This window comes from Lacerta agilis, chromosome 16 (assembly GCF_009819535.1).
Source record: "Lacerta agilis isolate rLacAgi1 chromosome 16, rLacAgi1.pri, whole genome shotgun sequence".
Taxonomy (NCBI): domain Eukaryota; kingdom Metazoa; phylum Chordata; class Lepidosauria; order Squamata; family Lacertidae; genus Lacerta; species Lacerta agilis.
In genome coordinates, this window is record NC_046327.1 from 30,001,196 (window position 1) to 30,026,573 (window position 25,378).

The 25,378-nt window shown below is 43.2% G+C and overlaps 1 protein-coding gene across 9 annotated transcripts in view; it reads right to left on the bottom strand.

The window, feature by feature from the left end:
- Positions 1-4,484: 4,484 nt before the first annotated feature.
- DNM2 (dynamin 2) overlaps positions 4,485-25,378 on the bottom strand; it is a 58,214-nt gene continuing 37,320 nt past the window's right edge. For 4 of the 9 annotated variants that reach the window (XM_033172902.1, XM_033172897.1, XM_033172904.1 and 1 more), the window contains 7 exons: positions 21,736-21,849; positions 14,425-14,534; positions 12,118-12,229; positions 11,140-11,304; positions 10,114-10,349; positions 9,397-9,651; positions 4,485-4,604 (listed from right to left, as the gene is read on the bottom strand). In XM_033172902.1, coding sequence (XP_033028793.1) covers positions 4,538-4,604; positions 9,397-9,651; positions 10,114-10,349; positions 11,140-11,304; positions 12,118-12,229; positions 14,425-14,534; positions 21,736-21,849 — 1,059 coding nt within the window. In that variant the 3' untranslated portion in view covers positions 4,485-4,537. Of the gene's footprint in view, positions 4,608-6,345; positions 6,417-9,396; positions 9,652-10,113; positions 10,350-11,139; positions 11,305-12,117; positions 12,230-14,424; positions 14,535-21,735; positions 21,850-25,378 lie in introns of all 9 variants that reach the window. The other 5 variants (XM_033172895.1, XM_033172894.1, XM_033172901.1 and 2 more) reach the window with 2 other exon arrangements.

Here is a 25,378-nt window from a genome sequence, read left to right on the forward strand (position 1 = left end):
GAATCCGACCAGTTATTGATGTAAGCCTCAAAGAGGCATGAGCAAGATCACAAGATGATCCCTCTAGCAATAGAGTTGGGCCCAGATACTTCACAAGTCAAAACAAAACAAGAAGGTGGGACACTTCTGCTGGTCCCAGGCACCCCCCCCCCCAAAAAAATATATCTTGATTTGGAGCTGAAAGACCAAGGAAAAATGAGGCATGGATGGAAAGGTGCAAGCAAGCACAATTTGTGACCCTTTCCTGACCACAGGGTATCAGTCTCTACTTCTAGTATTTGAACTTTGTGGAGCATGAGCCAGCATATAAGAGCCTTAACTCTCATCTTAAAGCAGGTTTTTTTTTTTTAAATAATCAAATTTACAATTAGCTGACTAAACTATTTTCAGAACCAAAAAATTGAATTGTTTCTAAATGGACTTGTATAGTAATAAGAATGCTATGATGTGATTTACAGCCACATTAGCGACACTAACTAGACAGATGCACACAAAACAATCCACAAAAAGTGTAAATAACTTTTAAGACATGGAATTGAAAAACACATTTGTTGTAAAACAAAAATATGCTACTTAAGAGGAGCTGCTGGGTCCCTGCATTCTACACTCACAGTGGCCAACCAGATGCTTATGGGAAGTCTGAGACATGCTGCTTGCAACAGTGAAGGTTGAACATAACTTTGTAGCTAGCAGGTAGCTTTGAACATCATTCTTAAGGTGGACTGATGGTTGTTCATCCTTCATTATTCTGCTCTTCATCTTTGCAATAGATAACTTCAGCATTATAATAAACTGCAAGCTTTAATTTTTTAAAATAAGTATAGTGAAAAATGTGAACATACTTGTAGTTATTCTTCGTTGTTTATGTAATGTAATCCTGGACACCGAGATCCAGTGCCAAGGGCCTTCTGGCAGTTCCCTCCCTGCAAGAAGCGAAGTTACAGGGAACCAGGCAGAGGGCCTTCTCGGTAGTGGCGCCTGCCCTGTGGAACACCCTCCCGTCAGATGTCAAAAGAAGTAAACAACTATCGAACTTTTAGAAGACATCTAAAGGCAGCCCTGTTTAGGGAAGCTTTTAATATTGGATGAATCATTGTATTTTAATATTTTGCTGGAAGCCACCTAGAGTGGCTGGGGAATAAATATATTATTATAATTATATGCATATACTATGCATTTTGGTCAAATCATATAGGTCATGCTATTTAGGTGCTTTATAAAGTATGGCGTATGTACCTTTCCTCAAGAACTGAAGTCGTCACAAGACTGACAGCATGGATCTCCTTGCAAGTATTTCAGTATGAACGCATTCTTCATTGCTAGCCAACTGGTACACTGTTTGTATTGAGACCTCCCCAGGTAGGTGCAATTGCTGAGCATGTAACAGCCCTTCTGAGTGCTTGATCACCCCTGTCCACAAGGTACATTTTTCTACAGGGACTGGCCATGATGAAACTACTATAGCAGGCAGCAGCTGCAAAAAGATGTCCCAATGTGCCCTGCAAAGGCTGTCTGCAAAAGCTTGCTCATTTGTATTTGGTTGTTCCATGACCACTTATTTTAATTTGAGAGGGAGGAGAGCTATAGGGGTACCTGTCCTCTGGGTGAGGAGGCACTTTAAAAAAGCAACTGGGTCAATCCTTTTCTGTGAATGCTGTTCAATTGGTATATGATCCCTCATGGTAGGACACCCTGTATGACCGGTAATAGAAAGCATTGCCCCTACTGTAAATAGACTTCATTTGCCCTTTGTGATACCAGCACACAGCCAGATCTGCCCGAGTATGAAGCACTGTGTTATCAAATTGAGCATGATCACTTGAGAAAGGGGCAGGAAATGGCACTTAAACAGCACCTAAATGTAAGGGAATCAGTGGCTGTGGGTTAAACCACGGAGCCTAGGGCTTGCTGATCAGAAGGTCGGCAGTTTGAATCCCCGCGACAGGGTGAGCTCCCATTGTTCAGTCCCTGCTCCTGCCAACCTAGCAGTTCGAAAGCACGTCAAAGTGCAAGTAGATAAATATGCACCGCTCCGGCGGGAAGGTAAACGGCGTTTCCGTGCGCTGCTCTGGTTCGCTGCAACCCCATAGTCGTCCGTGACTGGACCTAACGGTCAGGGGTCTCTTTGTCTTTAATATATTAGCCATAGCTAAATGTCCTTAAGCCTTATTAACTGGGGTCACATTTAGCTTGTTTTATTGAGATATTGTACGACTGCCTCCCATTCAAAAGTCAATCTGAGCAGGGCCAAACAATCAGCCATTTGGAATGGAGGCTGATGCACAGAAGCTCCTCAAGGAAACTCGATTTGAGCTTTAGTTTCTTCTGCTCACTACCTCCTGAGTGTAGAAATTTTGAGAACCAATGAAAGACAACACACGCTCACACACAAACCCCAACACCACTGACTGCCAGAGATTTTCCACCAGCAAAATTTCCCTTTATTTTAGTTTATTAATAGGATACATAATGGAGGCACTTATCTCAAACTGTTGGGATCTTTTTTTTCCATCTAAAGAAGAGGGAGAGAAGGTCCCACAGCCCCTTCACACATGGTAACAGGAAGAGTCAAGAGGAAGCAAATATGAACACAATGAATTCAAAGTAGAGGTCCATGCTACCAAGCAAATGCCAGCTTTTGGAGAAGTGACCAGTGGGCAGGAGGTGGCAGGAGGTTATGAAATGCACTGCAAGAGAGGGTCAAAAGTCCATGATAGTGATGTTGGAAGTAGAGGGACATTTATAGGAAGGCAACACTGGTTATTAGGACAGTCGGCATGTAATTCAAGCAGTAAAGGCACAAAGTTAGCACCGTCTATGGAAGTGTCATATCCTCCAGGACACGAAGCAAGGAACTACTGCTGCAGGTAGGCAGAAAGGGAATAAACATTTAAGGCAGGTGGTGTATGTGTGGCTGTTCCTTTTATCTTATCTCAGGAAGGGCTGAGGTATCCCTGATAGCCTTGTATAATGAAGGTTGGGCTTAACTGCTGATTTCTCTTTAAAAAAAAAATCTAGAATTTATACAAGTATTAATACAGTCTCTTTCGTAAGAAATATATACAACCACAGCCCAGGGAGGGCAGAGTGCTTTACTACTGCTGTTGAGAAGGCTCCAGTGTTACTCCAAACTCTGAGGCTCCACAGATGCAGCAGCCAACCCAAGCACACAAACGCCCCTCTCTGAAAGACCACAGATGCTAACAGAAGCTTCTGTGGGACCTTGCGGCACAAGTGTCGTGAGTTCTATTATGGACACAGTTTGCCATGAAGAATCTGCCTCGGCCTGGAGGCACAGAGGTAAGCTGCAGTACAGCTGATCTCAAGCACAGGGCGTTTCTTTCATGGGACAAAGTCACTCTTCTGATTAGGGAGGGAAAGGCTTTCCAACAGAGACCACAATCCGTGCAGAGGATCACAATCCTGATAAAACACTTCAAAACCCTTGTACACACACACACACAAACACTTCTCCATATGAGCTGGGCAGGTAACAAATGGTCATAGCCAATTGGGGAACAGCCAGTTGGTATTACAGCGCCAAGTGACTAAGACATCCCTGCAGTTGGCCACCTGGATGCCTCCTTGGTGCAAATCAGGAGGGACCACCAATCATGCTTATCTAGGTTACAGCTGAGCTGCCTCTGTTTAAGCATGAACACTGGTTGTGCAGAGCGTGGCATGGCATTCAAATCAACTCTATACCTGAGGCTTAAAAGCAAACCAGTGCCACCTGCTTTCCAATTATTCTGCTTGGCAAAATCTTGCTCTAGTTCAGTGAATTGATTTTATAAGCAATTTGCTATCTGCAGTCCCATCATTTTGTTTTGTTTTTTACCCCTTCAAAGTTATAAAATGGAAATTGATCAAATCTTGCATTGAAATTTATAGGGAGAAAGGAAAGGCAATCAAAGTGGGATGGGGGGGAGATTATATATATTTATATATATATATTATAATACAAATAAATCCATAGCCAGATGGGGAGGTTGAGGCGTTGGACAAACCCAATTCATGTGAATGGCGAAGGGAGATTCTACGTGCTGAATGCACAAGTGGTGGTGGAAATGCAAACTTGCCACTTTCACAGGCAATCCCTTGCCAATCCCTCAACTAGGGGATCCTTTCTGTATTTTCAACAAAGTGCAAAACAACTCCTCAAAACAGAATACTCCATGTTCCCATGTGGAATGGGTCTGGTGTGGCCACCAAGAGGAGGGTGAAGAAACTATCCCTCCCCTGCAATTTTCCAGAGAAGATTCAGGTCACCAAATCCCTCCCCAGCCAAGACCCAAGGACAGAGAGGGAACTACTACAAGGAATGCTTGGCCTCTCAGAGCTATTTACAAGTAATCAACCCACAGCACCCATCCCATGGTGGCTGCTACTGGAGGGAAGGAGATAGGAAGGAAGCGGGAAGCGGGCCTTGGCTACAGTTGATCACAATTGCAAAGAGCTCTTTTACACAAGAGATTAGGCATGAGTTCTCTCCACAAGATAGTTAACAAGCAACAGCTCTCCCTGGTAGTGGTTGTAGTTAATCTAATAAGGAGGGCTCAGCAGGCCTGATAATGGTGGGCCGGTTCGGTGCTGCAGGGGGTCTTCTGCTGTAGAGAGAACAAAACAGATGGAGAGAAATGAACACCTGAAAAGGGAGAACTGGACAGACATCACTGTGAAATATTGTTAAGTGAAGCTAGTGCCCACAAGTCTCATACCCACTCCACTATCCCACTTAAGCTGGGAAATTCTATGCCCAGAATAGTACATTTTGTGGCACATTTAGCCAACAAATAGAAGTGGTAGAAGCCATCATTTATCACTATTCTTTAGACAGCTTAGAACCACTCAACCTCCCAATATTTCACCTGTCTGGGGAAAAAAGTCTGCCTTTGGTATGACTAGTAGGGGTGACTTTGATAGACACCAAAATCCAGTTCGCTTGACTCTGTAGGTGTGGTTCTGGGTGAACATTATGCAGGGTATGCGAGAGATTGGATTGTACAACTCCTTTGGAGAACAGGCTAGCTCAATAGCACAATGACTGGTGCCAGGGCACTGTATTCTGTCTGTCCCTGCCCCACCCCCCAAACACCATATGATGTTGAGACTGCACAATAAAATAAAATAAAATAATCACGGTGTAATCTATTTCTATATTAAAAAATCCTGTGGGAAGATAAACCACATTCTGCAACAAGAAACACTAATTTCTGCAGAGTGTGTAGATTAGATAAATGTGTGTGATTTCTACAATTTTGCAGAGTTTATTCTGCTTCTGCTAACTTTGTGGAGGTGGCTGGCTACACAGGTGACTACAAGGCTTTCCCCCTTCTTTTATCTCTTTATTTTTTACACACATACTTATCTCTGAAGTCATAAGAGCTAGCAGTTTCAAGATGAAACTTGAAATTCTCAAGCAGCTAAATTCTGCATCTTTTCTGTTGTTTTGAGAAATAAACACAGCACTGGCTACAGAAACCAATCTGCTTGCTAGCACTGCTGTCTTAGATGAGTCTCTAATTCAAAACTAGACATATTCCCATAATACACCCATAAATCTCCTATGAGCTTTGAAACGGAGTATGCCTCCTCCTCTGCAAAGCCTGCAACAGTGAAAGAAAAGAAATTCCACTCAAGGAAGAATACTGCATGCAGTTTCAAGAAACAGGACGACTCTTGAGCACCAAAGGAGAGGAAAAAATGGCGAAATATTTATACGATCTGAGGTGAAACCAGAGAATATTAAAATGCTCCAGACACAATTTTCAATGATTATTAACCAAGAGATTGAATGGAAAATTAAGATGTTAAAACAAAAAATAATCCTGGCAAACTCTTAGCTTGGCAGTTAAAAAAACCCAGAATGACAGGATAACAAATAAAATTAAAATCGGAGAAAAGATAACTGATGACCCAAGGAAATTAATAGAAGCTTTGTAAATTTTTATAGACAACTATACAGAGAAGGAACAGAAAATCATGATAAAATCAAAGAAAACTTAGAGCAGAACAATTTATCAAAGATCTCAAAGGAGAGACTCAGTCTCTTAAATTCTCCTATTACTGCATTGGAAGTTCAACAGGCAATCAAAAAAGCGAAATCAAGGAAGGCCCTGGGCCCAGATGGCCTACCCGCAAAGTATTATAAAAAGTTAGAAGAACCGCTATTTGAACCACTGAAGGACACAATGAATGACATAGTAAAGATTGGGAAACTACCGGAATCATGGACAGAAAGCTTTATAACCTTAATTCCCAACCAGGGAACTGATTTAGCAATTTTTTCAAATTATCGGCCAATCTCCCTTTTAAACAATGATTATAAATTATTTGCCGACATACTTTCGAAAAGATTAAAGACGATTCTTAAAGACATCATTCACGAAGACCAGGCCGGCTTTCTCCCTGGACGCCTAATGCAAAATAACATCAGAAATGTCATTAACGTGTTGGAATATTTAGAAATCAGAATTGACAAACCAGCAGTACTAATGCTGGTGGACGCAGAGAAAGCCTTTGACAACATCTCGTGGAGATTTATGAAAAGAATGATGCAACGAATGGAGTTCGGTGAACAGTTTTGTAAAGGAATTGAGGCTATATACTCTGATCAACGGGCCAAGAGCATCATAAATGGCAACATTACAGAAGACTGTGTAATAAGAAAAGGGACAAGGCAAGGATGTCCGCTATCCCCGCTAATATTTATTTTGGTAATGGAAGTGTTGAATAAAAAAATAAGGGACGGCAAAAACATAAAAGGAATAACACTAGGAGAGAAAGCTTATAAACTAAAGACTTTTGCCAATGATATTACTATTATGACAGAGAATCCAAAAGAAAGTTTATTAAAAGTATTGGAAATAATTAAGAACTTTGGGCAGATAGTGGGATTCAAATTAAACAGTTCCAAAACAAAGCTCTTGGTCAAGAATCCGACAACACAGGACAGAGATGAATTAGAAAAAGCCTCAAACTTGAAGATCTGCCAAAAAACAAAATATCTGGGAATATGGATTACGCCGAAAAACATCAATTTATTCCAAGATAATTATGGTAAGACCTGAATTGAGATTAAAATAAATTTAGAAGTATGGAGCAGATTAAATTTATCTTTTGGGGGGAGAATAACCACCATTAAAATGAATGTCTTACCAAAAATGTTTTTCCTATTTCAGACAACCCCTGTGATTGGAGTGACAGGCTGCCTCAAAAACTGGCAACAAGACATCTCTAAATATATTTGGCAGGGGGGAAAGCCCAGGATTAAGCATAAACTATTAAAAAATTTTGAAGTATTTTTATTAAAGATTTCTTGATTTACATAAACTATTAATTGATATCAAAGAAAAGAGGGGGATTTCCCCTGCCAGATTTGAAATTATATTACAAGGCAGCCTGTCTCTCCTGGATCGGGGAATGGTGTATACTACAGAACACAGGCCCTCTAGACCTGGAAGGACATGAGGTATGGCTGGCATGCCTACTTAGGTTATGATAAAGTTAAGATCCACAAAAAATTAATCATATTATAAGGAAATTTCTCTACATGGTTTGGGCAAAATACAGTGGTACCCGTGTTATGTACGCAATCTGTTCCGGGTCGCGGTACATAACGCGGGCGCGTGTATCACAAACGCACAAAAAAAACCCAAAACCCCCGGAAGAAGCACAATTTGAGCGCTTCTGCACATCTGGGGGTCATGTGCGGGTCGCACAAGTTCCGGAAACACTTCCGGGTTGCGGGCATTCGCAACTCGAACGTCCGCAACATGGGGGGGTGCATAACCCAGGGTACCACTGTATAAAGATCTGCTCGAACCTAAAACTCCATGGTGGATATCTCCCCTTGAAGCGTTAGCAGTGAAGAAGAAAAATATGAAAGGGAATTGGCCAATATACAAAGTATTATTAAAAGAGGAAGAAAACTAGTTGAAACAAAAAAATAATCAAAGAAATTAGAGAACATTTGTCAGGTTGGGTACAGTATCACGAACCTCATGAGGTATTTAAATTAGACAAAAGAAATGGCTTTGTGACGGAACCCTCCAGATTAGAAAAAGAACTGATGAACTCTAACGTGAAAACTCTCTCCAAAATATAGCGAGGAGGAGGAGAAATCTGTAATGGTCAATTGGGCCCAAGATTTTGGCTATAGCATCCCAATGGGTGCCTGGAAAATCTATGGAAGGTTAACACGAAATTCACCGCATGCTACACCTTGAAAGAAAATTTTATGAAGATGCAATTCCGCTGGTATTTGACACCACTAAAGCTATCTAAAATGTACAAGGACATTTCAAGTAAATGCTGGAGATGTGGGGAAGTGGAAGGCTCAATGTTACATATGTGATGGACATGTAAGAGAATAAAGGAATTTGGGGAGGTAATTTATAATGAGCTCAAAAGAATGATTAAGGTATCCTTCATGAAAAAATACCCCAGAGGCTTTCCTACTGGCGATACTAGGCCCAGACATCCCTAAAAATGCGAGAGAAATATTCTTGTATGCCATGGTAGCTGCAAGAATATTAATCGCTATGAATTGGAAAGGACAGAAAATTCTGTCAAAGCTGGAGTGGCAAAGTAAACTGTTGGAATATGCCAAGTTGGCAACAATGACAGAAGAACTGAGGGGTCATACTGATAAAACATTTACTAGGAAATGGGACATGTACAAAAAATATATCAAGGATTACTGTAATAATATGAAGCCAGTGGCAGGCCTAGAATGACTTCTGTGGTATGATAGATAATTATAAGAGAATATTATATAGATGAAAATTAACAAAATAAAACAAAAATAACCAGTGCGCTAGAGAGACTAAGTGGTAGATACATAATGGGGAGATGGGAAGTCGCTAGAAACTCAAGAAGAATGTGATGTGATGTAACAAATATTACCATTTCTATTTCTCTTTTCTGGATAACCCTTCTGTTTGTTACTTCTTTTTAAACTCAATGAAGCATATAATAAAAAGGGGAGAGAAAAATGCAGAAGCAGCTCTTTGGTCTCAAACGGAAAGGTTGCACTTGATCCTGTTTTCATATATTTCCTCTGTTCTAAGGCAGTTGTTTGAAGGCACTTGTACCACGCTAACGTATTGCATGGTCCATGTTCCAGTTTTCAGTTCTGAATTCTCCCATTCCATTTTGATAATAGAGAAATTGTTTTACAGGGTTAAAGAAATTAAGACTCATAATAAGCTCTAGAGTCTACATGCTGCTGGACTCCAGTTCCCATCAGTCCCTGCCATCATGGCAAATGATCAGGGATGATGGGATCTAAAGCCCAACAACTAGGCAGCAACAGGTTCATCATCCCAGCTCTAGAGCGGCTGCTATAGCGTCTGCTCTAGCAGCAAACAGAGGAGAACCTGAAGGATGCCTTACCTGGGCACACCTGGAGGGATGCCGGGTGGAACACGTGCTGGTCGTGAAGGAATCAGAGGAGGGGCTGAGAAAGGGTCATTATTAGCAACAAATGCACCTTGCGGTCCAGGGCGTGATGGAATGGGTGGTGCCACAAAAGAGGAAGGGCCTGCGGCTGGCATTGGGATCAAGGGGGGGCCTGGCATAGGGCCCCTCACCGCTGGCGGTCTCCCTGGTGGCAACACAGTCGAAGCAGGCCTGCGCTGTGGTGTTGGGCTGCCAAAGAGAGAAAAAGAAACCATCAGGACAGGGAAGGTAAGTTAGTGTCGTTCAAGACAGCAAAGTGAAGCCAATGCAATCAGGTTCAACCCCAAACCCCATATGCTAAAGTATGAACGGCCCGCTTCACGTTTTGCACAATAGTTATTTTGTACAACCAGCCCCAGAACCAAACTATGTTATATGAATACCCTGCAGAATGACAACTGAAGATTTAAGGCTACCAACAAGTGTAAATCAAGATTCAAGTTTGTAGTTAAGTATTGAAATCACATGGTAGGTGGGCCAACTGCAGCTGGGCTCTTCCTGGAGTTCTGGAAAGGAAAATGCTCTGGACGTGTAACACTTGCAGTAGGTCACTTGAAACTTCTGGTCTTCCTGGTTTCTATGCCTCCATCCCACGTGCCTAACAAAAAAATAAAGCACACCAGAAGCAGATAAACCACCATCCCAACTCACCTATGCCCACTAGCCCCTGACTGCAGCCATGTGTCATCCACAGGAGGAGGAACCGGTGTGGAAATGGTGCTGGTACTAATGTCTCCAATTATGTTCAATGCCTCCTTCAGGGCATGGTACATTCGCAGCATGTCGTCCCTGCGCTGCGCCTGGTCTGCAGACTCCTCCATCAAGCTGTTTTGGTCTGCGGAGGAGTACAGGTAGGCCAGCAGCTCCGAGTGGATGAAATCCTTGGTCTGTGAGGATGGGGGAAGAAAAGCACAAAGAAGAGGTGATGCTGTCCAAATGTGACAGGGCTGGAAATGGTATATTCAGGCTGGAGTAACACCATGAGCCAGGCTAGTTTCTTAACCCTCGTCATGAGTTTTACCTGCGCGGGGGGGGGGGGGGAGAACACCCTTGCCTCTGCCACTACTGTATTCTACTGGACTCCACAATGTTTTTATGGGAAGGCATTGTCTAATACTGACAGATGTTGGCGGTATACTGCTAAGAACAGCTTGTTAAAGTGTTACAGCATGGGGATTAACAGCAGAGCAAGTGGACTTTGAAACCCCTATGTTTGCTAAGAGACTTAGACTCAGTCTGGAAGGATAAATCCCCACCATTTATTACACGACTCTGACTACATTTGAAGATATTTCATATAGATGTCAATTTTATGTGGATAGCTATTTTGGACATCTAGAGGGCTTATATTAACTTATATGTTTAACTTAAGATGCATGCCTTGCTGGCAAATATATCCATTATGTGACCTGATGGTGTTTTTCTATAACTATCAGTATTATTTTTACTTTATATTTATTATTTTATTTTTTAAACAATTCTTCTCCCCTGATCTTCCTTCCCCTTACATTCTCTGTTAAATTTGCAAAATATAATAATAATAATAATAATAAGAAGAAGAAGAAGAAGAAGAAGAAGAAGAAGAAGGAGGAGGAGGAGGAGTGCACCAGCAGAATGGTGGAACAATGTCTGCTTAGCCCCTGACAATAAACAAATAAATATCCAACTACGACTTACATTGTTTATCATTAGGTGCATTATTGTCTTTGGCATAAGATCCCGGATTGACTTGTTGATGATCCCAACATATGAGTCAACAAGATTGCGGATAGTTTCCACTTGGCGCTCTAGCTGAGGATCCATGGAAAAGGTGTTTTCCTGGGATCCCTCTTCATTCTCCACCTGCACAGAAGAAAATTGGACAGCATTAGGAGACCTATGGAAGAATCGGGCCCTCAAGTCATAATTTGATCTCTGCTTTCCCAAATATCCCAGTAATCATAGCATGGGTTTAGTTTGGACTAACCCAGATCTGCAGTGCTTATTAGCTGACTGGCAATTTAATGAGAATTCGAAGTGTTCTCTCCCTACCCTCCACTGGCAATGGACAATTATTTCCTTATTATTGGGTTATATTATTATTATATTCTTGCACTGTATACTATTATGGTTTGCTCTTGCTGATACAGCTAAAATCACAGCAGCCGCTTGTGCACCTGACCCAGAACCTCAAAATCTGTGCTTTGCACCAGCTTTCTCTTCCCTAGGCTGAGCATGCCCAGCTTCCCTCACATGTCTTTGGAGATGACCGTTTCCTGTATAGCTTTGGGAGAAGCACAAAGGGATTCCTGCTTTGCTCATTGGGCTTTGGGCTCATTCTCTTGAATCCTTCACAGCTCTTACATAGATACTACTTTCCACATGGCACTGTCTTATCCACACAACTTCAGGAGGTGGTTATGGGTGGAAGACAGCTGAAGTTTCTACCAATTTTCTCTCTTTCTAAGGAAACCCTACCAAGATTTTGGACAGCAAACTACCGCCGGTCAAAGGTACGGTGCCCAACTTGATGGAACCTCTAACTGGTGAGAGTAGCTCCCAGCCAGAGGCAACAGCAGCTGCTAGGAGATCCTTGGTACAACAGTACCACTACTGGGCCTTCAGCGCACACACCCACCCTTTCCTGCTGAAGGACTGAGGGGAAAAAATGTTTACTTGGTCTTTCTCAGGGTAAACACCAGCACGGAGGAAGGAGGCCTTCCAGCTGTCCACGTCTTCCTGGGAGTCACACGCAAGCTCAATCTGACGCAGGTCTTTGTACACATTCCTAGTTTAGGGGTGCAGGAGAAAAGAGAGGAGTGGAAGAAGGACAAATGTCATTGGGCTAGTGAAAGAAAGTCCACATCAGGCAACAGGAATCCTGTAATAGGAAGGTTATATATATATTCCTTTATTTTCTAAGTACTTTGAAGTTCTAATCTCTATTGCCACAATAGAATGTGAGACAACAGATGGAATAGAGTACAGTGGACGCTCAGGTTGTGAACGTGATCCGTGCAGGAGGCACGTTTGCAACCCGCACTGCTGCATCTGCACATGACACAATTCGGCACTTCTGTGCATGCGCAAAGTGTGATTTAGCACTTTTGCGCATGCACGAGCACCGAAACCCAGAAGTAACCCATTCCGTTACTTCTGGGTTTGGCGTGGTGTGCAACCTGAAATCGTGCAACCTGATGTGGCCGTAACCCGAGGTATGACTGTACTGCTCTACTTAGGCAAATGGTGCCATAATAGTTGCTTGTACTGAGTGAAGCATGGTCTCCATTGGAATTTTGCTTCCACTTAAATGTCTTGGCATACACTCTGAAGCAGACATGGGGAACCACTTTGGCTAGCAGGCCAGATGCAATTGTGGCCAACCCTCTACTAGTGACATTTGACAGTTGCAGTTCTGAGCCGTGGGCAGCACAAAGTTTCAGCAACACCACATGCATGCTGTGCTTGAAAACAGAACACTCAAGAGGGCACTCTAAGACTGCCTATTCCTTTGCAAGCATGGCTTTACTATCCTACACATGACACCAAGTGAGTGGCAGGTGGGTGTGCCTGGGAAGAAACAACCTTGCTGGTCAAATTAGGAGGACCAACAGGCCTATTGTTGTCTGTGGGCCCAGGATTCCTTAACTGTGCTCAAGACCTTCATCACTTTGCTACTCCTCACCTCCCTTGGTTTTACTTTCTGCTGGACCTAGTAAGAGATGCCTGCCATATCTTTTCTTAATGAGATTTTTTGGTGAATCACACACTGAGCCAAGAGAAGGAAGATACTTTACAATATCGTCTTTTAAAGAGCCAAGTCTTTCCACCGCAATCCAGTCCCTTGAAAAATCCTAGCTCAGGCAGCTCCAACCCCATCACATAATGTGAACAGGAGAGTAAAGTCAAACTCTTTAAGCTTGAATACTCAGCAGGCAATGAGCAAAGATGTTAAAGGTAACTGACAACAGTGCAGAAAGTGTCAGTCAATACTTTCTGTGTCAAGATTAAGTCTTTCTGAATAGGACGTGTGCAACAAGCAATTCACCCAAGTACCATCAACCTCTGGTGCACATGTGACCTCAGGGCTTGCTAAGCCTGGACAGAACATGCAGCACACTTCGTGTGTGTGTGTGTGTGTGTGTGTGTGTGTGTGTGTGTGTGTGAGAGAGAGAGAGAGAGAGAGAGTTTTAAGAAACATACAAAGTCTCTCTCCTTCTGTGAGATCATGTCATGAACTGGCAGGATGATAGGGAGGAGGAAGAGGATCCCAGTGAGGGGTGTAGCCAGGACTGCGACACACCAGGGCAAGCAGGGGATGGGGAAGAAAGTACTTATAGAGTGACGAAGGATGGCAAGGGGGTGGGGGTCAGTGCACAGAAACCCGAGCAGCAGGACCCATCACCAGAGCCAGAGGGGCCCCTGTTTCCCTGAACACGACGGGCTCTGAGGCATAGGGAGCAGTAGGAGGGGCACTCTAGGAGGCTGAGGCAGCCAAGGGCTCACAGCCCAGCTCACTAGCTGGCCAGGTGAGGCTCGCTAGCTCTGGGAGGAGGTGTGTGATTCCTCAGCTGGAGTAGGCTTAGAACAGGTGAGGATCACATGCCTCATCAAGCTGCAATCAGCATGCAAAGAACAAAAGGGAAGCAGAGCTGAGGTGCTGTGTCTGCTCAACTGCCTGTGTTGGTAGACCTTGGCTTGGATGCTCCTGAACTGTGCTTTGGGTTTGACCCTGGACTGTATGCTGATTGCTGGGCTTCAGACTTGGTCTACTTGGATTGACCCTGGACTGTGTTTCCTGACCTTTGGACCTCGGACTTTGCCTGCATGGATTGAACTTCAGACTTGACATACTGACTTGCAGCCAGGCAGGCTAGGGGTTTAGGACAGATCACCACAGCAATTTTACCAGATTTGAATTCAGCCTAAGGTCCTAAAATGGCTTCCCATGAATCAGAAAGCACTGAGACATACTTCTCTTACCTTTGTTCTGTGTTAAAGATACCAAATACGTGCTTGTTGGACATGAAGCCTTTTTCCACATCTCTAATTTTTAGGTTGTCCAGAGGGAGCATGTATTTCTTCTCCTTTTCCTATGAGGATAAAGAAGGGTGAAAAGCCCAAAACGTCATATGTGTTGGTTTGTTCTGGCATTCAATCGTCCAGTAAGAAAATCTGATCTTACAATATTTGCTTGACATCCAAAATGATGATTAAATGTAAACTGTTTTAGATTTGGCATGCCCACACGAGGCTTCAAGCTTCTAATTGACGCCTAAAGAGTCTGGTTCAAAGTTCACACACTTTGCTCATATAGACCCTTAATAAGGGATTCCATCCACAATTATGTTAACCCAGCATGCTTCATTCCATCATTAAATAACATTAGAAATGTTATTTAAAAGTCAGAGCTAGTCTCTTTTTTATAAGGCTCTTGCTACTGCCACTTACTGCAATCAGTACTTGCTTGTTTTGAGTGTATAAATGTTAAGAGTACTGTTGTTCAAACATTTACTAGAAAAAGGACAGGGCTTTGACAGTGGAAATCTATTGCAACCCCACATCCACCATACAGGACTTTGGGAAGGAAGAGGTAGCATAGAATAGACTTGAAAAAGCAAAAAGGAGGCTCCCTCAATCTTTTTGCTGTAGAACCCTGCTTTCTTTAACAAGTTGCAGGCTAGCACTGGTGAGGGGCCCCCCATATGAGTCACACAGAGCAGCCTCTCTGCAAAAACCCCACATCTGGAATTGTTTATAACTCCAGATGCTGCCTGCCTGCCTGCTTGCCTCCCTCCCTCCATGCACACGCAGAATCCCAAAAGTGACGTTTTCCTTTATACAGAGGCCACAAACCTCACACCCGCCCCCCCCTCTATGATTTCCTGAACAGTCCCAACCATTTTCCAGACTGGATTCAGCCGCAGACTTTGCCACGTCAGAGGAGACAAAGTAGGTTTTTTCCCCTGGAACTGCTCTACTTAACAAACCCTACAAAAGGAGAACAAAACGGGATTACATGGAAGAGAAGCTTCTGGATTCCAGCCCCGCCTGCCCAGTGTTCAGACTACCTGTTCAGGAAGCTATAAAGGTGTACAGTAGTCTGCACATTGGTTAGACTGGGTTTGGATAAGCATCACTTCAGGGGTGTTGGCTGTTCAGGTAAGCTTCTGCTTTGGGGAAGAGACTTTATTCTGAGTTTTGCTGCTACTGAGATTAGTTGGCTAATCGTGCATAAGGGTTTATGCCCTCCTTCGACAGTCACAAGGCAGGATGACTTGATAGTCGGGCATTAATTGCAGCTTGCGTTGATAACTAAACAAACTTCTTAATCCCCTGCTTATTTCAGAAATGTGTGCTTTCAAGACGAATTTTCTAGGGAAGTGGATAGATATAAATTCAACGAGCAGTTTAGTTTCCCAGGCTTTGTCTCTGCTGGAGAGCTTTGTTCATGCTGGGCCTGCCGGTTGTCACCTTCCAGACAAGAACTCTCCCAGAGAGGCTTCTCACCCAGTAAATGGTTTGCCAGTGATTTGGAAGAGGGTTTTTTTTTTTTTACTTTATTATTATTTTTATTTGCTCAACCTGTTTTACTTTTTATTTTAGGGAAACAGCCTCTGCTTGTGCAGCACCCCTGTTGAAGGTAATATCTGCCTGCAGCCTTGCTTGGAAGTTAAATGAGATATGGGTCTGGCTAGCTTTGAGGCGTGGGTGGCTGTGGACTGTGAGCACAAAAGAATACCTTGGCAGGGGAACAAAACGGCTCAAGAAATACATGTCTGTTTTGTACTGCAGTAGTTCAACTGAGCCTGCTGCCATCAGGTATTCAAAAGCACCAAGTTCTACCAGGCAAGCGGTCTTTAAAACTTGAAATATTCTCCCCAAGGGTAGGATTAAATAGCAGAAAAGAACAAAATTGCAGGGGTGGAAGTACTGACTTGCTTCCAAACGAGAGTCCATTTCTAAAGACTGCATGTACACCAGATGCAGTTAAACAAAAGGTAAGTATGGGCACCAAAACAAAAGACCGCCACATTCTCCCTGTAATGTCTGCCTTAAGATGGAGCCAGCTCTACACAAACTCATGAGGTTTATTGTTCTCAGGGAAAGATTGGGGGGGGGGGGTAATCCAAACACACCAACTTTTGCTGAGATTTGCTGAATGTAGCTGAACTCACTGTTGGCTGTTTTCCATATATAGCTTGCCTGTCAGTGATCAGTGCCCACATTGGCATTGTTTAAGATCACCGACAAGAGAGAGCCAAAGCAAACCTTGTATTTAATAAGTGTATTAAAAATGCTTTATAGTTAAAGTGTGTAAATGAATTCTTTCATATTTTTATGTGGCAATACCACAATAGGTCCCATTCATCAATCTTCATTCCAGAAGATGCACCATTGAATACTTTTGATGTCACACCTAAGCAGTCAGACTATTAATTCATTTTCCAGGATTGAGAAACCTCTGGTTTGAAAAGAAAAGTTGAGATGTTTACAAATTCACTCATGCATCAAAACACACATAAATTCTAAGTTAAGGTGTCCACCTTAACTTCTGCGCCACGTAAGCTGTAAATATGTCCCACTCTCTCACCTATTGTGCTAGCTCACAACTTATCTTCCATGCACCCACACTTTCCTTTGGTTTTTCAGCCCCAATCTTTTCCTCTGCAGGTCCAGGGAACACCAAAGCTCATGATACCATGGGGGCCATGGCCACTGAACTGCACAAAAGCACCTGCATTCCTTCTAAGTATTCATTTGAGTTCCAGGAAATTGTCTATGTTAGTTGTGATGTCACAGCATGGGGTGGGGTGGATGTGAAGCAAGACACCAGGATGACAGAAGAGTCTCCTAATGAATCACTGGTCAGTCCCCAGGGCAATCTGCAGGCAAAAAAGTGCCCACATGGCAGACTAAGGCTTCTCTTCCCAGAAAGAGAACAAAAAGCATAGCCACATCTCAGGATCCGATGGGGCAGGTGGCTCTAGGCAATCGGAGAAAGGAGAATGTGGGCTGCTGCCAACCTGAGTGTAGCAACAGCCACAGGAGAGACCCAGAGTGGGGAAAATAAGTATGGGTCAGCAAAATAAGTCTAACATACACATATCATGCCAGAGACCCCAATTAGTTCACATGCCTATTCCTGACACGGCATGCCACAATGCAAGGGAAGCAGCCTGTGCCCATGTTTCTTGCGGAACAATAGCTTATGCCCTGTTGCAGAGCACACCACCAGAGTTCTGGGCCACTGAATGGTGACAAGGGGGAAGATTGGTACATGTTAGCAGTGGACGGCTGCAAATGGGAGGGGTGGGGTCACAAGGGAGATGAAGAACACGTGGAGAGGGACCTAAAATTGGGTGAAGGAGGCTATTGGGACAAATATCTGTATCATGAGAAGGCACACAAGCCAGCAAGCAAAAGGAGAAGGTTAAGCTCCACTTGTTGATTTTACTTTTGGTTAAACATGCATAAGATTTGCAAATATTTCCTTAAGCTTTAGAGCACAGAGGCTGGCAGTCAGAATTAAAAGTTTAGCGCTTCCAAACACGGACATACCACTGAGCCCATCTCCATTGCTGCCCCAATCTGCAGAAGAAGAAGAAAAGGATTGGGGCTGAAAGACCAAAAAAGACCAAAGGGAAGTGGGTGAAAGCACAACACTGTATGCGAGACTGTAGAATATGTTCGCTATTTACATGGCACAGAAGATAAGGCGAGTGCTCTAACTTCAAATTTCCAAGCAATGACACAGAAGGTCTAAGAAAACCCCCGCACAACACATAAACAAATACATTTTCAGGCAAGCTCCTTCCCTCTTAATAGTGGGGTAGCTATCTGTTTCTTTCATGCCTCCAGAGTCTGCATTTCTCCAACTAGGTACTCAGAAGGGCAGCTATGCTGGATGTTGCAGTACATTTGCTGATAGTTGAAGCTGACATGAAGTTTGAAAAAATTACAGAATGATACTTTGGGCTTCTATGTCCCCAGCTGAAGCAAGCAATCTAGCAGGGAATTTCCAAACTACAAAGGCTCATGTATGCACCAAGAGCAGGACACGAACCGTTTAAAAGCAAATCAGAGAGTTCAGTAGTTAGGAAAAGGAAAACATACCACCAAGGCAGATAGACTGGGTGGGGGGAAGGAGAACTCCTGCTTAACCCAATTGCCAAAAGCAATAACATTTTAAAGCCAGCACATCAGTGGTAATCTACAATAACCAAGATGCAGAAGAAAAAGCAAAAACGTAGCTACCCAGCAATTATTATTATTATTTTTTAAAAAATCAACCTTTGTTTAACTGCACTACTCTGTTCTACAGGATTTGGAGAGAGGTAGCCATGTCTGTCTATTGTAGCAAGAAGAAAGAACAAAGTGCTCTTTGTCCATTTCTTCTCAGGTAGAGGCTAAGTCGCTGCCTGTATTTTTCTACATTTCATTTCCATCTCACCTCAATGTTTAGAATTCCCCTACATCATATATGTATATACACCTGGAACTCAATATAACACTTCAAGCATCTGTTGAAGTGAACTGTAGCTCACAAAAGCATATACCATGTTTTACTCTTTAGAGTGCAACAAGATACTTCTTCTCCATCTCAGGCCACAGAAGGTTGAAAGAGGGTGCAGCAAGAAGCTGCCCGAGAGTTATTTACAAAGGTGATATAATGCAGTCCAAGATTCCTTGAAGTCAAACATCATGCCTCCCATGGTATAGATCCCCCAATCCCAGTACAGTTGTACCTCAGAAGTCGAACAGAATCTGTTCCGGAAGTCCGTTTGACATCCAAAATGTGGCTTCCGATTGGCTGCAGGAAGCTCCTGCAGCCAATCGGAAGCCACGGAAGCCCCATCAGACATTCGGCTACCAAAAGAACGTTTGAAAACTGGAACATTTGACTCCCAAGGCGTTCGGGAGCCGAGGTACAACTGTATTTGCATCAACCTGGCCTACTAAATTGACTCCCACCAGAGCCCAGAGCCTGCAATGTGACTTACCTGACTCTGGATCCAACTGCACACAAGAAGTACCTGACAGAGCCCTAATTATGGGGTGCTCTCTCCCTACAGGCTTGCCTGGTGCACTCATTGTTTATATTAAGTAAAATGGAAGGTCTGTCATCAAGATATGCAAGGAATATGTAGATGTAGAGTTTAAATATTGAAAAGACCTGGCATGGAGACGGAGTGCACAGGATTATCCCTGCCAGCAAACTCCAGGCCACCCAGTGTCAGGGATGGAAGGCAGGCCTTACTGAGGCTTCCAAGATATCCCAAATTGCAACTATTTTGCTTTCTGTAATATGACACTAGGGAAAGGTGAGAGATGCACTCGGGGATACCTTTGGAATATGGGATAGCCCCTACTCTCTACTCGAGTCACCTCCCGTTCATAAAGCATAATTCCAATTTGCAACACCCGGTGTTGTTTTGTTTCCAAGAAACCAAATTGTGAGGCACACACAACTGAGGGGGGCAAGTATGGGGGGCAGTGCACCTCAACATGCATACATATGTATCTGAAACAGGAGTTGGTGTGGGCTTTTCTGAGTGAAGTGACTCCCTTCCCTCTTTTGCTTCTTTAATGACAAATGAACAGCCTCCATTCTGAATTCTGAGTGTTTTGTCCTGTTTGAGCCTGCTTCCATGGCTCAAATGGGTAGGGCACCTGGTTTTTATTTGCAAAAGCACTCTGCCTGTTTATCAACTCCAATAATTTACTAGCGAAGGTGGTTTTGTGACTGACATATGGACCAGACAACCAGCACTGTGCAATTCCACCTTCTGCTGAAAACCAGGAAGTTTTCCCCAAGCTTGAATGCATCCCTTCTTCCTTACTTGGGATCTAGCATTGGTAGAAAGAAACAAAAAGGAAAGCATTCCCTGAATCTGAGTCTGGGGGATGGTAGATGGAAAAGCAACAAAAAATATACTGTCTCCCACTGTCCCAAAAGCTAAGAAAGATGAAGTTAGGCTTGCCATATGTCAGGAATTATGGGGTCTTCCTAAGAAAAGTTCAACAACTTTGCAAGTGTCAGGAATTTTACTTTTTGAAATATGGCAACCCTAGATGAAGGAAATAGTCATGAAATGCACAACCTCTTTCCCCGCACCAAAACTAAGCAGGGACAAGGGGAGGCAAAGCATTCCTTCCTGCAGTCTGCGGCACTCCAGTCTGGGTAGGGAATTCCAGAAAGCGTATCCAGTTGCCACTTCTTACAGAACAAGGCTTGCCAGCCACTAAATAGCTATGTGGGAGGAAAAACTGGCAGTAGAACCACCAGCACGAGAAAAAAGGATCACTTGCTAGAGATTCTCCCTTCTGCACAAGTCATAACACAGAAGCCAGTCCTATATGGAATCTGGTTGTGATAAACTTGGAGCCAAGACTCCTGGAACTTATTGCCAGCATCAAGGAAGACACTCCCCTGTTTCAAAATTGGTTCTCCTAAACGGATAGGAAACAAATGCCAGCCAGTCACATCCTCTTTCACAATGCTGTACTACATTTCAACCACCCACATTCCCCAGTCAATTGGTATGCGCTGGCCACTGAACATGCTTAGTCCTCATTGGGCTGGGGAACCCCCCCCGCCCCGTTTCTTCCTGAATACTTTTTCTTTTCTGTTTTTTACTTCTAACTTTGGAATTTCCCCAAGCCTGCCAATACCTTCTCACTGGGTGTCCTTTTGGCAATGTAATTCACATATATTAGATAATGATAATGTAACGATCATCAGTTTAATTAATTTAATAATTATCAGTTAATGATAACTTCATTTTCATCAGTCTCCCCCTATTCAGCCAACCTTTGCCCTGAGCTCAGTGGAGAAGGTAAAGGAGGTGAAAGGAAAGTTAGCAGAGTGTTGGGATGGGGAAGAGGGCAGAGGAGGCAAATGGGCAGGTGGGAAGGAAGGGACAGGGGCGGAAAGGGAAGGACAAAATATTTTCCTCCTCACCACCATTACAATGCATTGCAGCTCCTCCTTTGTTTCTATGATCACACCCTCGATTTATTATCCTGGTCCACACAAACCCTTGCCCACAGCAGCTCATGCCATAAATATGGACTGCTGCAAGGCAGTTTGCTGTCAGGTTGTTAACAGAACAAAGCTTGTGCACGTGGGGACTTTTTACAAATTTACTTTTACATGGCATCCTTGCTGGCAAGAGGTGTAGACAATACCCCATATTTCCATGTGTGTGATTTCAAAGACTCAATCTGAGTATCTACAACGCCACCCAGGTGACTTCTCACTGTGACAATATGGCATGCATAATTACCCACCTCTTCATCCTTGTACCAAGACAAACTTTCTGCCGTCAGGACGAACCAGTACTCCTTGGAGCCACCTTTCATGATGCTAATGTTGTTGATAGTCAGCCAGCCTCGCCGGATGACCTGGAGGAAATCAAGGAGTAGGTGAGGAAGGAAGAACAGGTTACAGGCTATCTTGGGGAACATAAGATGGGTGGGATTGCTTTATGTTCAAGAGATTTGGTGCAATGGCTTAAGATTCTAGCCCTCATGGAAATCAGCAGTGGAGGAAAGGCCTGCTTCCAAAGTCAGCAGCTTGGAGGGCCCAGTGGAGGATGATGGGATCCCATGTCTCATGAAAAGAAGGACACTGGAGGAAGAAAGTCGCAGCCGGAGGGAGTGGGAGGTTTTTAAGCAGAAGTTGGATGGCCATCCATCTGGGATTTTTTAGCTGTGATTTCTGTATTGCAGGGAGTTGTACTAGATGACCCTCAGGGGTCACTTCCACCTATACCATTCTATGACTCTGTGACACTGAACAGGGAAAGCATTAAACCTTCAGTTTACAGCACCAGGGTGTTGCTGGCAAGACCCAAAGCCCTTTGAAGATTCCCAGCTACAGCATTACTGTTACACACGGACTTTGATTGCCTCTGAAATAGCAGCCTGGCTCATGATTGCAAAATTCCACCGTGTGATCAATGTTAAGCAATGAACCATTCTCACCAATAAGCAACCAAAAAGCACCCATTGACACTTAGTGTACCCAAAATTAAATCTAGAGAATGCTAGATACAAGTGATAAACCTGTAAAGCATAATTTTAAACATTTCATGACTAGCGCTCTGCAGCAGCAGGTAAAATCAGGAAAGGAACTCTGTGTAGCAGTCCAATACTCACTGACAGATGAACGGGTATTGCCAGAAATAAAAACAGGACAGGTGTTCCTTCTCTTTACAGCAAAAAAAAAACATTGCTTATAGATGTCTATGAGGTCCCTCATAAATAAATAATGATATAGTACATGGCAGTGAAACCCATCAGCTTATAGCCGGTTATAGCATTCACAAGAACCCCCTGAAAAGATGCAGGCAGGAGCCAGAGTACGTTGGTGGCAACCCTCAAGTCTCCATGTCTGCAACTTACAAAGCAGCCGCAGATCTAGTGAAACTAGGATGAAAAAGGAGTCTCCTGAACAAAGCTGAACTGATTTGTGCAGGCCACAACTCTGCATGCAGCAAGTTGTTTCCAACCACCTTTACTCCTATTTGCAAACAACCACTCAGTTTGTCTTGCATTTCACACTAATGACACACTCTCAGTTTGCCTGAAGGGGCAGCTCCCAACCTGATGAAGTCACACCAGTCTCACAGGTGACTCCGCCAGAGCTACGAGCAAAATGTTTTGGAGCCAGTTCTTTGCTACAGCCTGGCTAACCATGTCACATAATGAAAACGTAAACGAGGTTAACGGTTGAAATGTCAGTACTGATACTTGTCTGCCTCTTGGTGGGATAATTTGTCCTCAAGACATTTGGCTCTAGGATGACGGCATTCCTTTACCCTGAAGGAAGCTCCAAGGCTTGGCTTTTCAAATCAGGCAACAACAAAAAATGTTTATGTTAATTAGTTACATTTGCATCCTATCCTCTCTCTAAAGTAGTCGTTTTCATTTAGTGTTGCAGGGAGCGTTGCAGGGAGTTCTGGAGTTTTTCAGAAGCTTTCCTTGATGAAAAGTGATGAACAGTGGTAGACAAGCTACTTTGAAAGGCAGCTTGCCCATCACTTCCAGTCTTTCCTGCAACGGACAGCCAGACAAAGCATGCTTCAACAGCAACGAGGACACCCAATAGGCCTATGATTAGTACTCTGTGCAAACACGTAGCTAGGTGTCTACTAGTATATCTGAACCATTTACGGTACATCAGCAGTTGTTTCTGAATTCCAATAGTTTTCACTATAATAAACAACAAACTTTTAGAAGACATCTGAAGGCAGCCATGTATAGGAAAGTTTTTAATGTTTGATGTCTTACTGTGTTTTCATTTGTTGAATGCCGCCCAGCATTTTAATATCATCATCATCAACAACAACAACAACAACTATAGTCAGCAAAACTGCAAGTAAAAGTATCATTGGCATGGCTGGAAATCTCTCTCAGCCTCTATGTTCTTTTACCTAGAGCTGCTTGAACTGGCTTTAATACTATATTTTTACATTGCTGTGATCTGCACTGGGACCTTATAGTGAAGGGAATGTAAGAAATCAAATAAATAATAATACAACATACATGTATTAACTGGTTGCTTTTAAATAAGTCTTTGTGCAGCTCTGCTAGGACAGTACTGTATTAGAGTAGTGTGTCAGAACCCCTGATCTGTTGTAACTCAGAGGCAGACAATGCAAGCTATCCCAGTGAATGACTCACAGGGTGTAGTAGACAATTTGCTTCACCCACTGAGTCACTATTATGTATCAAACTCCAACTGCTCACTAGCTGCTACTCTGCACTTGAGCTCTGACTGGCAGACTACTGGGTTTCAGTAAAAAAAAAAGAGTAGATCCCACAAGTCCACCCTTGCCTAGTATGTACCCTAGAATCTTCCATAGCACACTGGATCTCCTCAGACAAATGATGTGGAAAGGATGCCCTGGAGAAAGGAAGTCTGAAAACCACTGCTCCAAAGAGCTCAAAATAAAAGTATCCTGCAAACAGATTAAGTCAATATTTGCCCAATGAGCACCATATTTTAAACAGTTGTGTTAACTTGAGCGAGTACTTCCACATTGGAATGTACTAGTCTAGCCACCGTGCCACGCTAGGAATTCTAATTGCCTGGCACAAGCCAAAAGCAACACCTAACATTGCCTGTAAGGCATCCCAAAATCTGCCGAACAACCAAATCCCCAATGTTGGAAGGATTTTACCCCTTCCACTGAATATGTTGGTGCCAAGTCATTGAGCTCATTATAAATTTATTGGAATAAAAGCCAGCAAAGCAATTGGCGAGTCAATCCTAGGTCCGGGATCTAGCCCCCTGTTCAGCCCCAAGTTTCTACACCTCTGTTCACTAAGAATCACCAGGATCAATTCACTTCATAGGGCTTGCAAAGTATTAAGGATGAACCACTTGCCCTCAAGAACTATGCTTTGAACATCTAGGTAGTTGTGTGCATTTAAGCAAAGAACAATCATTTACAGCCAAGCAACTAGACAGAACTGCTCTTAATTTCATGGGGAAATAGCCAAGACCTGTAGATTTTTATGGTGGTCGATGGGCTGCTGGGAATATCCTGCAATAACCTTGAGGGTGCTAGATACTTTAATTTAAGCTGCTTTAATTTAAACCCAACTCAAAACAGATGAGTTTTAATTTCTCTCTCTGCTAGGATGAAAAGTATCTCTTTAGGATACCTGATCAACATCCCACCTCCTGTGGGCCTTTGGAGGAAAGACACAGCAACAAACATACTTTGCTCTGACAAGGTTGTTCATCAATCAAGAGTTTCATTCATTTATTCGTTTTTATGTCTGTGCTATACTTTTCCTTCCAGAAGGAAGCCCAAACAGCAAAACATGTAAAACGTTTTCTACCCAAATTAGTACCACCATAAATATTAGTAATGAGCAGACTGGAAAGGGAGTAGTCTATATGTTAAGTCATTTAAATATA